Raw genomic sequence first — 14,794 nt, 5'->3', positions numbered from 1 at the left:
GAGAATGGGAGACTGGAGGTCAAGAAGGGTGAAATGGGAATAAAGGAGAATAGTTTGGGAGAAAACACAACTTACAGAAAAAAAGGAAAGAGGAGAAGGATGGTTTGGAGACTGACGTGCAGAGATAAGGCCAAGGATTCATTTGTCTTCAGCATCGTCTAGAATGCAGTGGGCAACATCTTCTCACTGTTGGAGGTGCAGGACTAGGGGACCAGAGGACAGAGAATGGTCTGGAACAGCTGATCCAGCAGACAATAGGAAAAGGAGAGAATAACAAATCATAACTGGAACCCTCTGCTTGAACAGATTTTGGGGACAGTTTCAGGGGTCCTTCAAGAAAACATCCTGCTTATGATCAGGAAGGCTCACCCTGCAGCTATGCAGCTAAGTGCTGAACATAGCTGAATTGCCAAGTCCAGTATGTCGCGAGGGCATGGGAAGCAATCAGGAGGGTAATGGCAGCACCACTAAGAACTGCTAAGTAGCATATTCTATTAAAGAGGCACTTGAGAATCAGCATACAACATACACCATATCTCTGGAGATAAATACTTAAGTATTTATGAGCTTGTAATACAGGTATCAGATAATATCTCCTGATCCAGAGGTTATAAAACACTCAGGCCTAGAGACAAATTCCATTTCTTATTCTACAGCAAATCAGGCTACTTTAACTCATCATAAATTCAAAGTGGAGGAAAGTCTAAGTCAGGGCCCTTCAGCTTCGGTTTCCTTATATATAAATAGTAATCATAGCAACCCTTACTGATGGCTCTCACTGTGTCAGGGCTCTTCACAGGTATCTCATTTACAAGTATGAAGTGGACAGCATTAGACCCATTCTACAGATGAGAATACCTACGCTTAGAGAGATTGAGTGGTTTCCCCATAGCTGCTGTGGCAGGCTGACTCTGCCTGGCCCCTTCCTGCTCCAAGGAGTTCATTCCTGACTGCCCTTCCTCCACCTCAAGGGCTCTTCAGCTAACATCAGTTTTTCCATAGCTTGCCAAACATTTAATGTTCTTCCTTATATCTAACTGTGTAGGAATGACAAGACTGTATAAAACTGCCTGTTATGTTACAATCGGGGCTCAGCTTTTGGATAAGAATCTGCTGAGTCTGTGTTGGCATCAATAAACGCTGCTTCCTGCTTATAGCCTCGGTGAGCAGTCTCTCCGTTGGTGAATCCCACAACACTGCTACACCTCAGAGAGGCAAAGGAAGTTGCACTAGATCAGGTATTTTACAAGCCAGTAAAATTTCAAACATTTATTTGGAAATCCCCAAAGGATTGTCAACTGGGTGTTTTTTTGTCCTTTACCATAATTCCATATAAGGAAGATACATAAGGATATTAAAAAGCCAGAAGACCTAACTTTAGAATAAAGGAGATTCTTTTAAATGTAATAACTGTTTCGTTAGCATTTTTGAACAAGAGGTCTATTTTTATAAAATATTTAGGGTACACAAAGAGCATAGGTAAGGTAATAAACATTAAACGTGCCCTCTACCCACTTAAGAAGCACATTATGGTGCAAATTAGCATCCTCTAGGACCCATTCTTTTCTCTCTCCACAGGTGACAGGTCACCATTATCCTAACATGAGCATTTCTTACTTTCCAGCATGTGTTCACATTCACGGCATACTCATGCAATTGTGTTTTTCTAATGTGGCCATATCGTGGGTGGATGGAGGAGGGCAGTGAGGATCCAATGGGTGACAGGCCTCGAGGAGACCCTGCACAGAGCTCATATATTTGGGAATCATTGCACTAGATGGTGGTGGTAGGGGTGGGTATCCCTCTAACACTCTCAGTAAGCAAAACGGCATTTACTATTTAGGTAGGAGTTAAAGTCCGTGCCTTTAATGCATCTCCAAAGACTGATACTTGCATAATTCTTTACAGTGACAAGTCCTTTCTAACTACATTTTCAGGTAATTTCATGAGAGCTTCCTCTCATGTGACCTAGAGTTACTAAGAGCTTGTTTGTCTCATTTCCCATCCATACTGTGATTCCTTCATTTCATAGATGAGACCAAGAGGCCCAGAGAGTTTAGGTAGGGTATTCTCCAGGTCATACAGCAAGTTATGGCATGGCCAGGATCAACACCCAAAACACCCAGTCCCGGCTTCCTGATCTCCAACAAAGAGAACCCCATCAAGTTCTCAGTACAGAAGTCTGTGCTGTGTTCTAGGTTTTCACTGGTCGGGTGCCCAGCAAAAAGCATTTTGCTGTTGTTGCATATCATGCATCCTACCATTTCCAGCAAAATACGAATCATAAATGTAAAAACATAAAATATTAAAGGCCAGCAAGATAAATAAATAAAAGAAAAAAGAAAAAAACCCCAAGAGGGTGGAAAGTGTCTGGATATTTTTGTTCTCCTTCCCAGCCTCTTCTTTTACAAGTCTGCAAAGCTGGTAAACTGCCCAGGTCTTGCCCAGCTCCCTACGCCTAAGCTGGCGGAGCACCAGCGAGGCGGGAGGGCACCCGGAGGTCGGACAGCGCTTACCATGGCGTCAGAGCCGTGTCCCCCGAGCGACGTGGGGAAGCGTCTGTCGCGGACCGACAGCCGAGAGATCCTGCCACGCACCAGAGCGTCGTGCGCCCGGAAGCCGCACTAGTCCCCGACTTTGGTGGGGACCCGGTGCTCGCAGCGAGCGGGAGGCGAGAGCGGGCCGAGTGCGGTGCGGCGGGCTCGGATTGGCCGCGCGGTCGCGCACGTCAATTCGGCGGGACCCGAGCTGCTGGCCGTGCCCGGGCTCCCCCGACCCACCCGCATTCCCGCCGCGTTTCCGCCCGCACTAGCCTGCGCTTCCCCGCGCGGGTCGCTCAGGGTCGCGGAACTCGGGAGCAAGGAGGAGGTCCCGCGTCCGCGCCCCCGCAGGACCTTCTCCGCCCGGGACTGTTAACTAAAGAAGTGACCTTCCCCAGAGCGGCGCCCAGGACCGGAGAGCAGGAGCTGACGCGAGCGCGATCGCCTGGAAGCAGATTCGGGTGTTGGGCTCCGCTCCAGGGTCTGCAGGTCGAGGTCCGCGCAGCCAGGAGAGCCGCGGGATAGAAAATCCTGAGGGTCTACAAGTACCTTTAGCCTCAGTTTGCCATCTGATGAATTAAGAGGCGGTTTACCATTTAACACACCCCCGCTAATACAAAGTGCTTTAAATACATTACCTCTTATTTGACCAACCCTGCAATGTAGGTAGGTCGTTTTTCTTTTATTGGTGAAGAGATGGGAATTCAGAGAGATTAAATGACTTGCCCGAGGCCATACAGCTAAACAGCAAAATATTTTGACTGCAACCCTGGGCTGTCCTCTGGATTGCAGGGACTATTTTCAGAGCTATAGGATCCCTCTCAGAACAAGGTGAAAGCTATGGACACGCTCCCCTGGACCCATCCCCAAAGTTTGCACACGCATTGTGTTTATACCACTTTAAGGGTTTACTGATCCTTTGCCTTGCAGCACAGCACACAGCCTTTCAGTTCTTATCTCTGGGGAATGCTTTGAAGGTTAAACGTTTGAGAAGCAATGCTATAAATATATTATTTTGTTAATATGTGTTTCTGTGGGTATAGCAGGGATATTTTCAGGGACACTCAAGTCACCTCTGCTGTTCCAGGATGCCAGTAACCCTGTTGGATGAAATTGTTTTAAGGCCGAGATGGTCAACCCAAATGCCTACAGAGCCTGGGCAGGCACCAGGAAGCAAAAGAGTGAAGGCAGCTGTGACTGTGGCTAAGGGCCTTTGCTCTTTGAAAAGGGTAGCCAGTTGACTTCAGCTGATTGTGGTCCTGTGGAAATTAGAGCCCTGGGTTGCTGTATCTTCTTCTTCCAAGAGAAGTCTGAAATTTAACATGAAATTTCCTTTCTTTTCCCCTGTCCTGCACAACCCACTTTGCAGTACATATATAGAGATATTTTACATATGGATCAATATAAACACTTAATTTTAAACTTTACTCACTTGCTAGTTCACCATTATTTTTTGCTTTCTTGAATTTTTGGGGTGTTATGTGTGGCTGAAATATATGCTCTAATCATCTCTCCAGAATGGGTCTATGGCCTTGTTGCTATATTCTGAGTACTTTGTGTTCCAAAGATGTCTGTTTTCTTTCAGATTTAAATGCCGGTTTTGTTGTATAGAATTCTAAGTTCAAATTAATATTTTTTAGTGTTAAGTTTCATTCTTTAAAGAATAAACTGGCTTTTTTCTCTCTCTGGGAAATGTTTGGTTTTCTCTTTACTTTTATAATTTTGAGATATTACCAATATGTGTTTAGGATTTATTTTAAAATTAATCCTATTCAATAATTGATGGATCCCTTCAACCAGAAACAATATATTTCTCTGGAAAATGTTCTCCACTATTTCTTTCATTGGGTTTTCCTCTTTACTGTTTCCTTCTTCTGTAATTTAATGTTGAATTGGTAGTGAACCTCTAAAATTATCATTCATGCTTTATCTTAAAAAAAAGTTTTTTTGATTTTTCTTTTATGCTGAGTTCTGAGCATTTCCGTTTCCTTACTCTGGTCACTGATTTAATCTCCAACTCTGTCCATTTTTTTATTCACCCAAATTGTTAAATTTTTGTTTGGTGTTATTTTAAATTTCCAAGTTTTCTTTTCATCGTTCCGTCACCCCTTTAGAACAAATGGATAACACATCATCTCAAAACAAAGTCTTCATTTGTTTCTTCCATTAAGTTTGGTTCCTCAAATGTTAGTTCTTAGTTGAGTTTTTTTCCTTCATGGAGCTAGTTTTCTTCACATTAGTGTTCATGTCTGTTCATCATTATTGGGAATCACATTTTCCCTTTCTGTCAAATTTAGATTTTGAAAACCTGTTTCTGGTGATTGTGAAGGAGGGGGTGGGACACGTGGCTGCACAGGTATGTTGGGATCTTTTCTTCTAGGTGGGGTGGCTTGTGTCTCTTCTGAGTTTTCATTTCGGAGTCATTTTCGGGACCCTAGAGGAAAATGTCAGAATAAACTCCATTTTGTTTTCCTTGTGGTGATCAGGATTTACTTTAGGATCGACTCTGCTTTCATCAACAGCCCCCAGATTCCATCTAGGAATCTCCCAAGGCAAACCGAAAATTGTTAGTACTGTTACAACTCAGTATAAGACAACTTGATGTGAAAATATGGGTAAAAGATTTTAATAGACATCTACCAGAGGATACATCAATTTCAAATAAGTTTATGAAAATACTTTTAACATCAGTCACTAGGGAAATGCATACTAAAACCTTAATGAGATACTACTACAGGCCACTAGAATGGCTACAATTAAAATAACAATTAAAACACCAAGTATTGGCAAGGATGTGAAGCAACTGGAACGCTCATACATTGCTTCTTTGGAAAATAGGTTGTCAGTTTCTTCGAAAGTTAAATATACATGTACTATAGAACTTGGTAATCCTACTCCTAGGTATTTTTTCTAAGAGAATTTAAAGGCTGCATTCACACTAAAACTTGTACTTAAATGTTCATAGCAGCTTTATTCATGAGAGCCCCAAACTGCAAACAGCCTGAATGTTCATCAGCTGCTAAATGGACAAAACCAAGTAGTGGTACATCCATCCATACAATGGAAAATTTTGAGCTGTAAAAAGATAAATTTCAAAAGCATTGTGCTAAGGACAAGACACCAGACACAAGTGACTATGTACTCCATGACTCTGTTTATATGCAATTCTAGAAATGTGAAACTATAGTGACAGCATTGTTTGCCTGGGTCAGGAATGAAGGGAGTGCACTGACTGTAAAGGGACATGAGAGAACTTTTTGGAATGATGGAAAAGTTCTGTTAAACAAAAACCTTTGAGACCAGAAGTTGTCCAGAAAGGAAGAGTTTATTGAGCTATAAGCTAGCCAGAGGAAGGACCGGGTTCTGGGGCATGCAATCTAAACCAGCAGCAGGGACAGATAGAAACAAACATGCCAGCTCATCAGAGGTTAAAAGGACTCTTTCATACAATGAGTTTGAGGAAAAATGATGTAACTTGTTTTGAAAGAATTTACATTGGCTATAGATAAGAATGGGGAGGGGAAGGGATGTGGAGAGGTGGTAGGTGAACCGTTAAAAGTTCTAGGATAGGTGAATAGCCTGTAAGGAAGCAGTTGCTGCTTCTGGATTGATTGTGGGCAACACTCCAGGAAGTTCATGCATTAGCAAAATGCGGTTGATGTCTGGTGGTCAGCTATTCTTTTTAGATAATTGCTGACATAGATGCCTGGAAATTAACTCCGTTTTAATATATAGTCAGGACTGTGGACAACCTTTTTGTTGGTTTCAGGGTGTCTAATTAACTTCCCTTGTCTCTTCCTTCCACCCTCTGGCTTGCTGGAATTTAATTAGGACATCTCAGGATTTTGTTCCCTTGTCAGTTCTATGTCATGATTTTGGTAGTGGTTTCATGACTGTATACATTTGTCAAAATGCATCTAATTGTATACTTAAAATGGTAAATATTATTGTACATAAATTATACCTAAATAAAACAAAATATATTGCTTTGGGTCTCCTTCATCTTTGTATTACACTGAGTTTGAATTCTCTGGAATTGCACTAAAAAAACTCTCCAAGAATTTTCTGTTGTATTTGTTTTGGAATGGGTTTCTTAAGGGTCCCCGAGTTTCTTAAAATTTCTGCTAGACTGAGGCCACCCTTTCTAATTTTCTAGCAATAGTAAAGATTACAAAAACAAACTTAACAACGGAGTCGTCTGATCCTTTTGGGGAGGGGAGGTGTTGGAATAGGAGACATAAAAGCATGCATTTAGCTTACAGTCTAATTCTACAGTAAATTCTCAGTTTTAGGGGATCAAGGCTTTTCTTGAAAATAGTGCAATTATACAGTTAAAAGGAATTTGATAACCTTGAGACACACCACTTTAAATAATTCAGTTTTCTATTAGAATGTCAATCCTTTTGGCCAACTGCAGTTTTGCTTTTTATTATACTCACCCCTATTACCACTTAGGCTGGAGGCAATTTTTAACTTTGGATTCTGAGAGTCCTCCAGCTTGCTTATAACTTGACCTTTAAGATGTAAGTGAAGCTAGATTGACAACCCTGTGTGAGGGAAATCTGGTGTCCCTCCCAGGATCTCTGGAAGTGCTTAGCAGATTTATTTTTCTTCCACTCACCCAGTTTAGTTTCTCTAAAATCCACCCTTTCTTTTGTACCTTATCAACCCTTCGGACATTACCCTAATCCTTTCACTTCTCTAAATGCCACTGACCCAAGGGTGTGTAAAGCAGATTTGAAGGAAGTTTTGTGATAACAGAGGAGAGCTGAGAAACCATCTTGAAATTTAGAAACCTAGGCAAGTTTCTTAAAGGGCTGTGTGCCATTCCTGCTACCAGGGATTTTTCCCATTGTCTAATTTAGCTCCCATTGTTTTACTAATTTTCTGAATGCTCCTTTTTCTTCCACTTCCTCTTTTTCTTAGCTCAACACAGCCCAAACCCTCATTCCTATTCATTTTTTAATCCAATTCGTGAATTGAATGATTCATTCAATTTTTGAACTGGGGTGTTACCACTCATCATTGTTTAATGGTTTAATCACATATGGTTTACCTATTTTTGAAAAATAGAAACTTAACTGAAAAACTTGATTAGTTTTGAAATTAGTGTTTTGAATATTCTCAAAATTTGCTGTTCTCTCCAGGTTATAAGGTCTTATGGTCATTTTACATTTAGTATGATATTGCATATTGCTATTATACCAAATATTTTACTATTTTGTATAAACTGTCACTTTGATGTAATGATGTAAGTTTCCTATTTTCTGCTGATGCAGATATTATTGGTAGTATGATAAATGTCAGGGTCCCAACTGGAAACACTCAAATTAAGATAAAGGATATTTTACAAAGGGGCTGACAGGATAGGGGAACCACAAGAATGCAGTAACCAGTTTGTAGAAGCACCCCTAAGGCATAAAAGTTAATGGGAGCTGTTATCAGGCCCCATAGGGACAGAGGCTATATTAAGAGGAACCTTTGATTGAAGGACACAGCCAGCCCAACTTCACGGGGAGGGAACCAGGAGGATAAATACCTTGACCTCTTTTTCGGATTTCCTCTCATTTTCTGCTTGAGCTCCTCATTGACTTCATCCAGCAGAAATCCCGAGAGTGAGGAAACACAGACAAGCAGAGGTCAGCCTTCTAGCAGAGTATGGCTGTGGAGGGCCTAATGGATGATACAGGGCACGCGCTGCTTATTTTAATGCACGTGCTGCTTATTTCAATCGTAAGTATCCTTAACATTAGAAAGGTCTGTATTCACAATTTGAATGTTATTCAGGACTCTGGTTGTTGAAAGAAACTCAATTTGATGTTATTAAACAAAAAAGGAGAAAATGGATAAAGGGCAGGGGAGGAGCTGAATCTAAGGAAATAAATGCTACTGGGGCACACACACACACACATACTTCCTCAGCTCTGCACGTTGGTTTGTTTTGTAACAGTGGGGACCTGGTCTCCAGCAGCACTGGGATGGGCATCTTTAGAGCAGTATCATCAGATAAGGTATAAGGCTCATCTTCCAACTCCATAGAGAAAAGTCTTAGAGAAGTTTACTAAGAGTAGTAAATGAAGATTTGTATAAATAAAAGGGGTGGGAAGACAGATTAGAAAGATGTTAATACATACCAAATTAACATACAAGCTGAATGTAATCCTAAAAAATCTCACTTGAATTTTTTTGGAATATAAAAAATAAAGTCTAAACTTCACCGAGAAATCTGTGGGAATACCAAGGTTAAAAAAAAGTAATACCAAAGGCAACTTGCTTATTAAAATTCATTATCAAGTGATTAGTAATTAAAAGTGTTATGGTAATGGAATGGCAAATTAATTGGACAAAACAGGTATGTGTAGACATATGCCTAAATAAAAGAAAGGATCCAAACCAATGGGTGGGGATGAATTAACCAATACATGGTGCTGGGAAAATTAACAATATAGGGAAAAAAAATTCATGCTAGACCCTTAAGTCACATTTTATACCCAAATAACTTCCAAATGAATTCAAGAGAAATGTAGGAAAAGAGCATAAAATATAACAGATGAGATGAATATTGAATCTTGGGATGCAAAGGACCTTTTAAGCATAAAAAGATTTGATAACATACAAATGTACAACTTAAACGTCAAAAAATTACATGCAAAAATTAAAAGGCAACTAGCATACTAGGAAACTACTGAGGAACTACTACTATATTGTATACAATTTTTAAATAAATGTTTACTAAATTATGTGTTTGATTAAATGTCACTCTTCTAAAATCATTAGGGAAAAAACAAAGCTAATCATTTTAGATATAGTAAAAGGTAATTAATACTAATAATACCTTTTTGAAAATAACAAATGCTTTCAATTGGCCGTTCATGATTTAGTATAACTTTATTTTCATTATATTTAATAGAAGTTAAAACACACACAGAAATAAGGCTCATGTATTTTTCATTTTTAGAAAATTAAATCCCTCATGATCAAGAGTGGTTATTCTATTTTAAATTCTTCAACACAGATTCTCTAAGAATAGCTTAACGCAAATCACTTAGATTTCTCTGTACAATACATTAACTATAGTTGCTGGTATAATTAAAAAAGAAAACTTATAAAAATGTCATTCACCTGACATGGAAAATTAAACATACAGAATGAGTTCAATGATGTTTTGAAATTAATAAAGAATTGTTTTAACTCTGTTCGAGAGTTATAACTGAACTTTTTTTTCTAATGGAAGAACAAATTCAGAATATATTTTGCTTTAAATATCAATTTTAAAAAAATGAATGAGAGTATAAATATTGGCTAAAAAGATAAATGGGTATAGTCAATGAGAATTATTTCAATTATCCATAAAATGATATTATAATACGTTATAAAAATATTAAATTTTAGGCTACCATTATTCATTTAAAAAAGTGTGCTAGAAGGTTTTTTTGCCAACTTTTTTTTGGTAAGGGTTAAATTCCACATTAAGATATTGAAGACAAAAAGCTGTTGGAAAAAAATCTTCAAATGTACAAAGTTGTTTATTTTTTTTGGCAATTTAAAAATACATAACCATTTAAACTGAATACACATTGAGTTAGTGTTATTTCCTCACTATACAATTCATATTATAAGGAACAGCTCCATTCAGTTAAAACCTAATACCATCAACTTTTCCTGGCTTATTTTTCTGAATAGAATTAGTACATAAACATATAATTTTGTTATCCTTTATTAAATGCTAGAAGAATTATATCATAGTTCACATGAAGCCCTTTAAAAATCTGATATCACAGGTTGCAGATGTTAAGGATAAATGATGACGGCAGTCTTCATAGGAAGATCCTCTTGAAAGAGAGATTCAATACTATGCAGGTTATGTAAACATAAGAAACCACCACAATTTTTAGTACCAGAACTGTTGCCAGCTACATGAAGTTCATCTGTCACATTTTAAAATGATTTGAATTTCAACATAGATCCTATGGCACAGAATTTTAAATTTGATGATTAAATCAGTTAACTTATAATAGTTAAAAACTATATTTCTAAAATATGGGGATCTGATGTATTGCTTTATTTCAAGTATGACTATAAAAGAGTATTGAAAAACATAAATACCAGATTTTTGTCAGATTCAGTTCCTCTGCTAGATCCTTAAGCCAGTAATGCTGCTATTCAAATTCCTATTTTGGAATTTCTTTCTGAGTTAATCATAAAAATCTGTCTTTTTTGTATGTTTCACTTCTGCACTTTAGATGGATAAAAACTGTGTCCCCCAACTCTACTTTTACCACTGTTCTTATTCTGAATAAGTTTTCCTCTCCAAATCGACTAAATTCTAAAAGGGAAAAATTCATCACAATTAAGTATATTTAAAACTGAATGTAGATTCGAACATAGATTTGAACACTGTACTTTTAAAAATGTTTTGCATAAAAGCTGTATCATTGGAATTAGTGGGAAGCCTTAACTTAGTTATTTTGAGATGATCATTTATTTAGTGTTTATCGTAAGATTAATCTTATAGACATACCTTATAACTCTTAAAATCTCACAAAAAAAGTGAGAAGCTTTGAGTGCCAGCAAAGCCATTTTGTCATTCCATAACATCAACATTAAACATAACATTCCCTCTATCTGTAAAACTTTCACATTTCATTTTCTCATATTTCTTTTAAATACATTTTCCTCTCTGTTAGTCTATATGCAATAAGAGCAAAAGTGCATTCAAGTCCCTGACCTAGTGATATTTTATATTTGTGGCACCTATCACTATAAGCACATATTTAGCAACATCTCATATTACCAGTCTATTTTTTTAAAGGATTAAATGCTGGGACTTTTTCCCCCTTGGATTGGACAACAATTTCAATTACAGATTGCCTTTAAAAAAATCAATGCAACCTTATAAAAGATTAACTCTCTAGTTCCTTCATTATTCTAAACTGAGCTATTTAGAAAATGATTAAAGTGAAAAATTTCTTCCTCTACTTTCCAGTTCCATGAGTTTGACTGTTAACACAGTGCATTATACTTTCAAATCCCACCGCTGTCATTTAACATTGAATCAAGTTTAGATGTTGTTTATATTCCTATTTGCTTCTAAAAACCTCACTCATTTCCATGCAAAGGAGGTATATACTAAGATTGCATGTTAACTGTTCAACTTATAAAAAACTTTTGAAAATAATGAATACAAGAAAATTTTAGAAATGGAATGGAATTTTTGGTCCCATGAAGTTACCTGATTTTAGATTTTACTACGGTGTAACAGTTTTTATCTCCCGAGTTTTGTCTATAGTGAGAAATAATTTTCTCTTAATAATTCTGAGTTTGGGGATTAAAAGAAATAAAGTGATTTATAAACAGTAGCTTTGTTGCTCTTCATTGTCATATGCTATCACTCACACTGTCATCAATATCTTAGCTATACTTTCTTTGGACCCTGAAATAAGTTGGAAAATTCATCATTGGTACTTTAGAGTTTAACATTTGGGGAAAAAAAGTGGTGTTGTGCAACCATATCTGGAATTCCAGTTTACCATTAAAAACATGCAGAGTGAAGATTTTCTTCTTTTGATTCCTGTAAGTAAGTGAGGAAGTCTACATAAGTTTTTTACATTTTGGCAGTTTTGTGCATATAAGGTAGGCTACTTGAATTATAAATTTTCTCCCGGCTGATACTGTGGCTCTGTAGCAGTGAAGTAGTCTTCTAAGAAGGACTGGATATATTCAAATGTTGGTCTTTCATCAGGATCTTTCTTCCAACAAAGATTCATCAATTCATGCAGGGATTCAGGACAGCCCTGAGGGCAAGGCATCCTGTATCCCCGTTCCACCTGTTCCAGCACTTCACGGTTTACCATACCTAACATACAATATCAAACATAGCATACAATGAACCTATTGCAATCATTTCACAATATATGTAAATTAAACCATCATGCTGTACACCTTAAACTTATAGTGATGCAAGTCAATCATTTTTCAATAAATTAAAAAAAAAAAGAAAAAAAAAAAGAACAAATCCCCTAGCCATGAACTGATTTAAAGTACAGTAGGTTTACTTAGTGAGATTATTTTAACAAATTAATAAATTTTCAATGTCAAAGTATATCAAAAAGAGCTTAAAAAATGAGATCTAACCTGTTCTAACATATCTATTTTTTTTCCCTACCAACCCTGCTTTTAACACTAATCCTTGCTCAGTCCTTGCTTTTAACACTAATACGTTCAAAAGCCAATCCCACTTGATTAATGAAAATTTAGGGTGCTACTTTGAGGTACTGGTACTTTCTGACATTAACAGTTATTAATGACCAAACTTAGGCTAATGAGGAACAATGGCAAACACCTTCAATTACTTGTAAGACAGGGGTTATGGTAAGGGTAAGATGGATGACCCAGGATATTTAAGATGTGTTTATTATCTGAGAGTATAGTACAGATAAATAGCCCTTTTGGAAATGCCCTTAGGGAAAAAGCTAAGGATGAATGCACGGCACACCTCCTGTGTATACCCTAACTCAAAGATTATGACTCTCACAGGTTACTGTCCATCCAATGCCAAAAAAAAGAAAAGAAAAAAAAAAAGGGAGGGTGGGAAGAAAAGAGACAGAGAAATAAAATATAAAGTTCTTTTCCCCTCTTTACATTTCTGCTCCTAATAAGCTCCAGTTAAAGTCACTGATAGAATAACCAAGAGCTAATGAAATGCAAGCTTTACCTGGATATGGCACTCTGCCCTTTGTTACCAGTTCTGTCTGTAGAATTCCAAATGACCACACATCAGACTTTATTGTAAATCGACCATATAGTGCAGCCTCAGGAGCTGTCCATTTGATTGGAAATTTTGCCCCTAAAACAGTATTGACAATCTTAAGTAAATTGTTCCTAAAAATCTATTTGTGTAAATATGGCATAGGGAGGGCTAATTTTTTGTCAGTGTCCGTATATCTGTCATCAGTGTTAAGAACTTCAAAAGTATATGATACATGGGAAAATTTTTTAATATTTAAAATTTGTATTAAAATAAATCACATTTCTTCCTTATAAGATATTCAATGACATAAAAAATGAGTACTGTTGGTGGGGACAGAAAACCATTCAAGAAAATAGAGGTAGAAACTCTACTAAGAAGCAACCAAAAATGTGGATTATAGAATCTACAACTTTTAAGTCTATCACCTAGTAACTGTATAGCTAACTGTTGTTGGTTAAAGAGGGCAATATTCTGTTGGATTCTAATACCTATTGGTTTTTAACCACAATCTCTTTTACTTTATGATATTTCTCTGGAAAATTTTATTGTACTATCATTTCTAAAAGCCTATATTATTCAAATATTTAGTTTATGCTTTTTAAGCACAAGACTTCATGCTAATTGCCATGGGGAACAAAACATAGCCTTTCTGAAGCTTATATACTCATGGTGGCGATTACAGGTGTCTTAAATACTTCAAGTTATTTCTATATGTATGTACATCGTGTTGTAAAATAGTTCTTTAGATGTCCAAACAGAAGATCAATTTTCGCTAGCATAATCACAAAAGGTTTTATTAGAAAAGGGTTAGTTAAATTAAACCTTAAAGAACATTTAGAATTTTTACAGGTAAAGATTTTAGAATAGGAAAATATTCCAGCTGGAGGGAATTGCACAAAGGTGTGGAGGTTGGAAAGAAAGCCTTGTGCTGAAGGTAGGGTTTCTCAGCCTGGCACTACTGGCATTTGGGGCAAGATAATTTTTGTTTGGTAGAGGACTAGTTTTTATGTTGCAGGATGTTCAGCGGTTATGTCTGGCCTCTACCCATCAGATGCCAGTAGCAGCCTCTCAGTGGTATCAACCAAAAAGTCTCAAGATATTGATATTACTAAATGTTCTCTAGGGGACAAAACCACTTCTGACTGAGAAACTATGGTTTAAGATAGTAGTTCCCAATGATTTGTGTATCAATGTGGTCACTGATAAAAAGTCAGTCTGATCAAGAGAAAAAAGGATTATGTATCAATTCACAAATCTAAAATTATTAATTCACAGGTATGTCCTCTATTCTGAGATTGCATCTTTCCTACGTGTATAGTATTAAAATGTTCTTTAACGAAATGGTACTAGATGGTAACAGATAGCTGAAAAACAATTTTTTTTTGGTGTGTCTACTATTTAAACCTTCACTATCCTTTTTACTGGGCTTACCCAATTGGACTGAAAGAGTTTACAATTAGGTCTCAGGCATTAGTGAGCTCCTTGACAGTAGAAACTGTGCCCT

At 37.2% G+C, this 14,794-nt stretch overlaps 2 protein-coding genes across 7 annotated transcripts in view; both read right to left on the bottom strand.

The window, feature by feature from the left end:
- The window catches only part of ENOSF1 (enolase superfamily member 1), a 32,693-nt gene extending 30,033 nt beyond the window's left edge, over positions 1-2,660 (bottom strand). Inside the window, 1 exon segment of the mRNA XM_036229024.1 lies at positions 2,517-2,660. The gene's annotated coding sequence lies outside the window, so the exon portion shown is untranslated.
- Positions 2,661-10,047: 7,387 nt separating this feature from the next.
- Positions 10,048-14,794, bottom strand: part of YES1 (YES proto-oncogene 1, Src family tyrosine kinase) — a 73,471-nt gene continuing 68,724 nt past the window's right edge. For 5 of the 6 annotated variants that reach the window (XM_036229891.1, XM_036229890.1, XM_016164560.2 and 2 more), the window contains 2 exons: positions 13,255-13,386; positions 10,048-12,396 (listed from right to left, as the gene is read on the bottom strand). In XM_036229891.1, coding sequence (XP_036085784.1) covers positions 12,188-12,396; positions 13,255-13,386 — 341 coding nt within the window. In that variant the 3' untranslated portion in view covers positions 10,048-12,187. The remainder of the gene's footprint in view (positions 12,397-13,254; positions 13,387-14,794) is intronic. The other variant, XM_036229892.1, reaches the window with a different exon arrangement.

The sequence above is a fragment of the Rousettus aegyptiacus genome, unplaced genomic scaffold (genome assembly GCF_014176215.1).
Source record: "Rousettus aegyptiacus isolate mRouAeg1 unplaced genomic scaffold, mRouAeg1.p scaffold_m13_p_12, whole genome shotgun sequence".
Taxonomy (NCBI): domain Eukaryota; kingdom Metazoa; phylum Chordata; class Mammalia; order Chiroptera; family Pteropodidae; genus Rousettus; species Rousettus aegyptiacus.
This window is presented reverse-complemented; position numbering and strand designations above follow the sequence as displayed.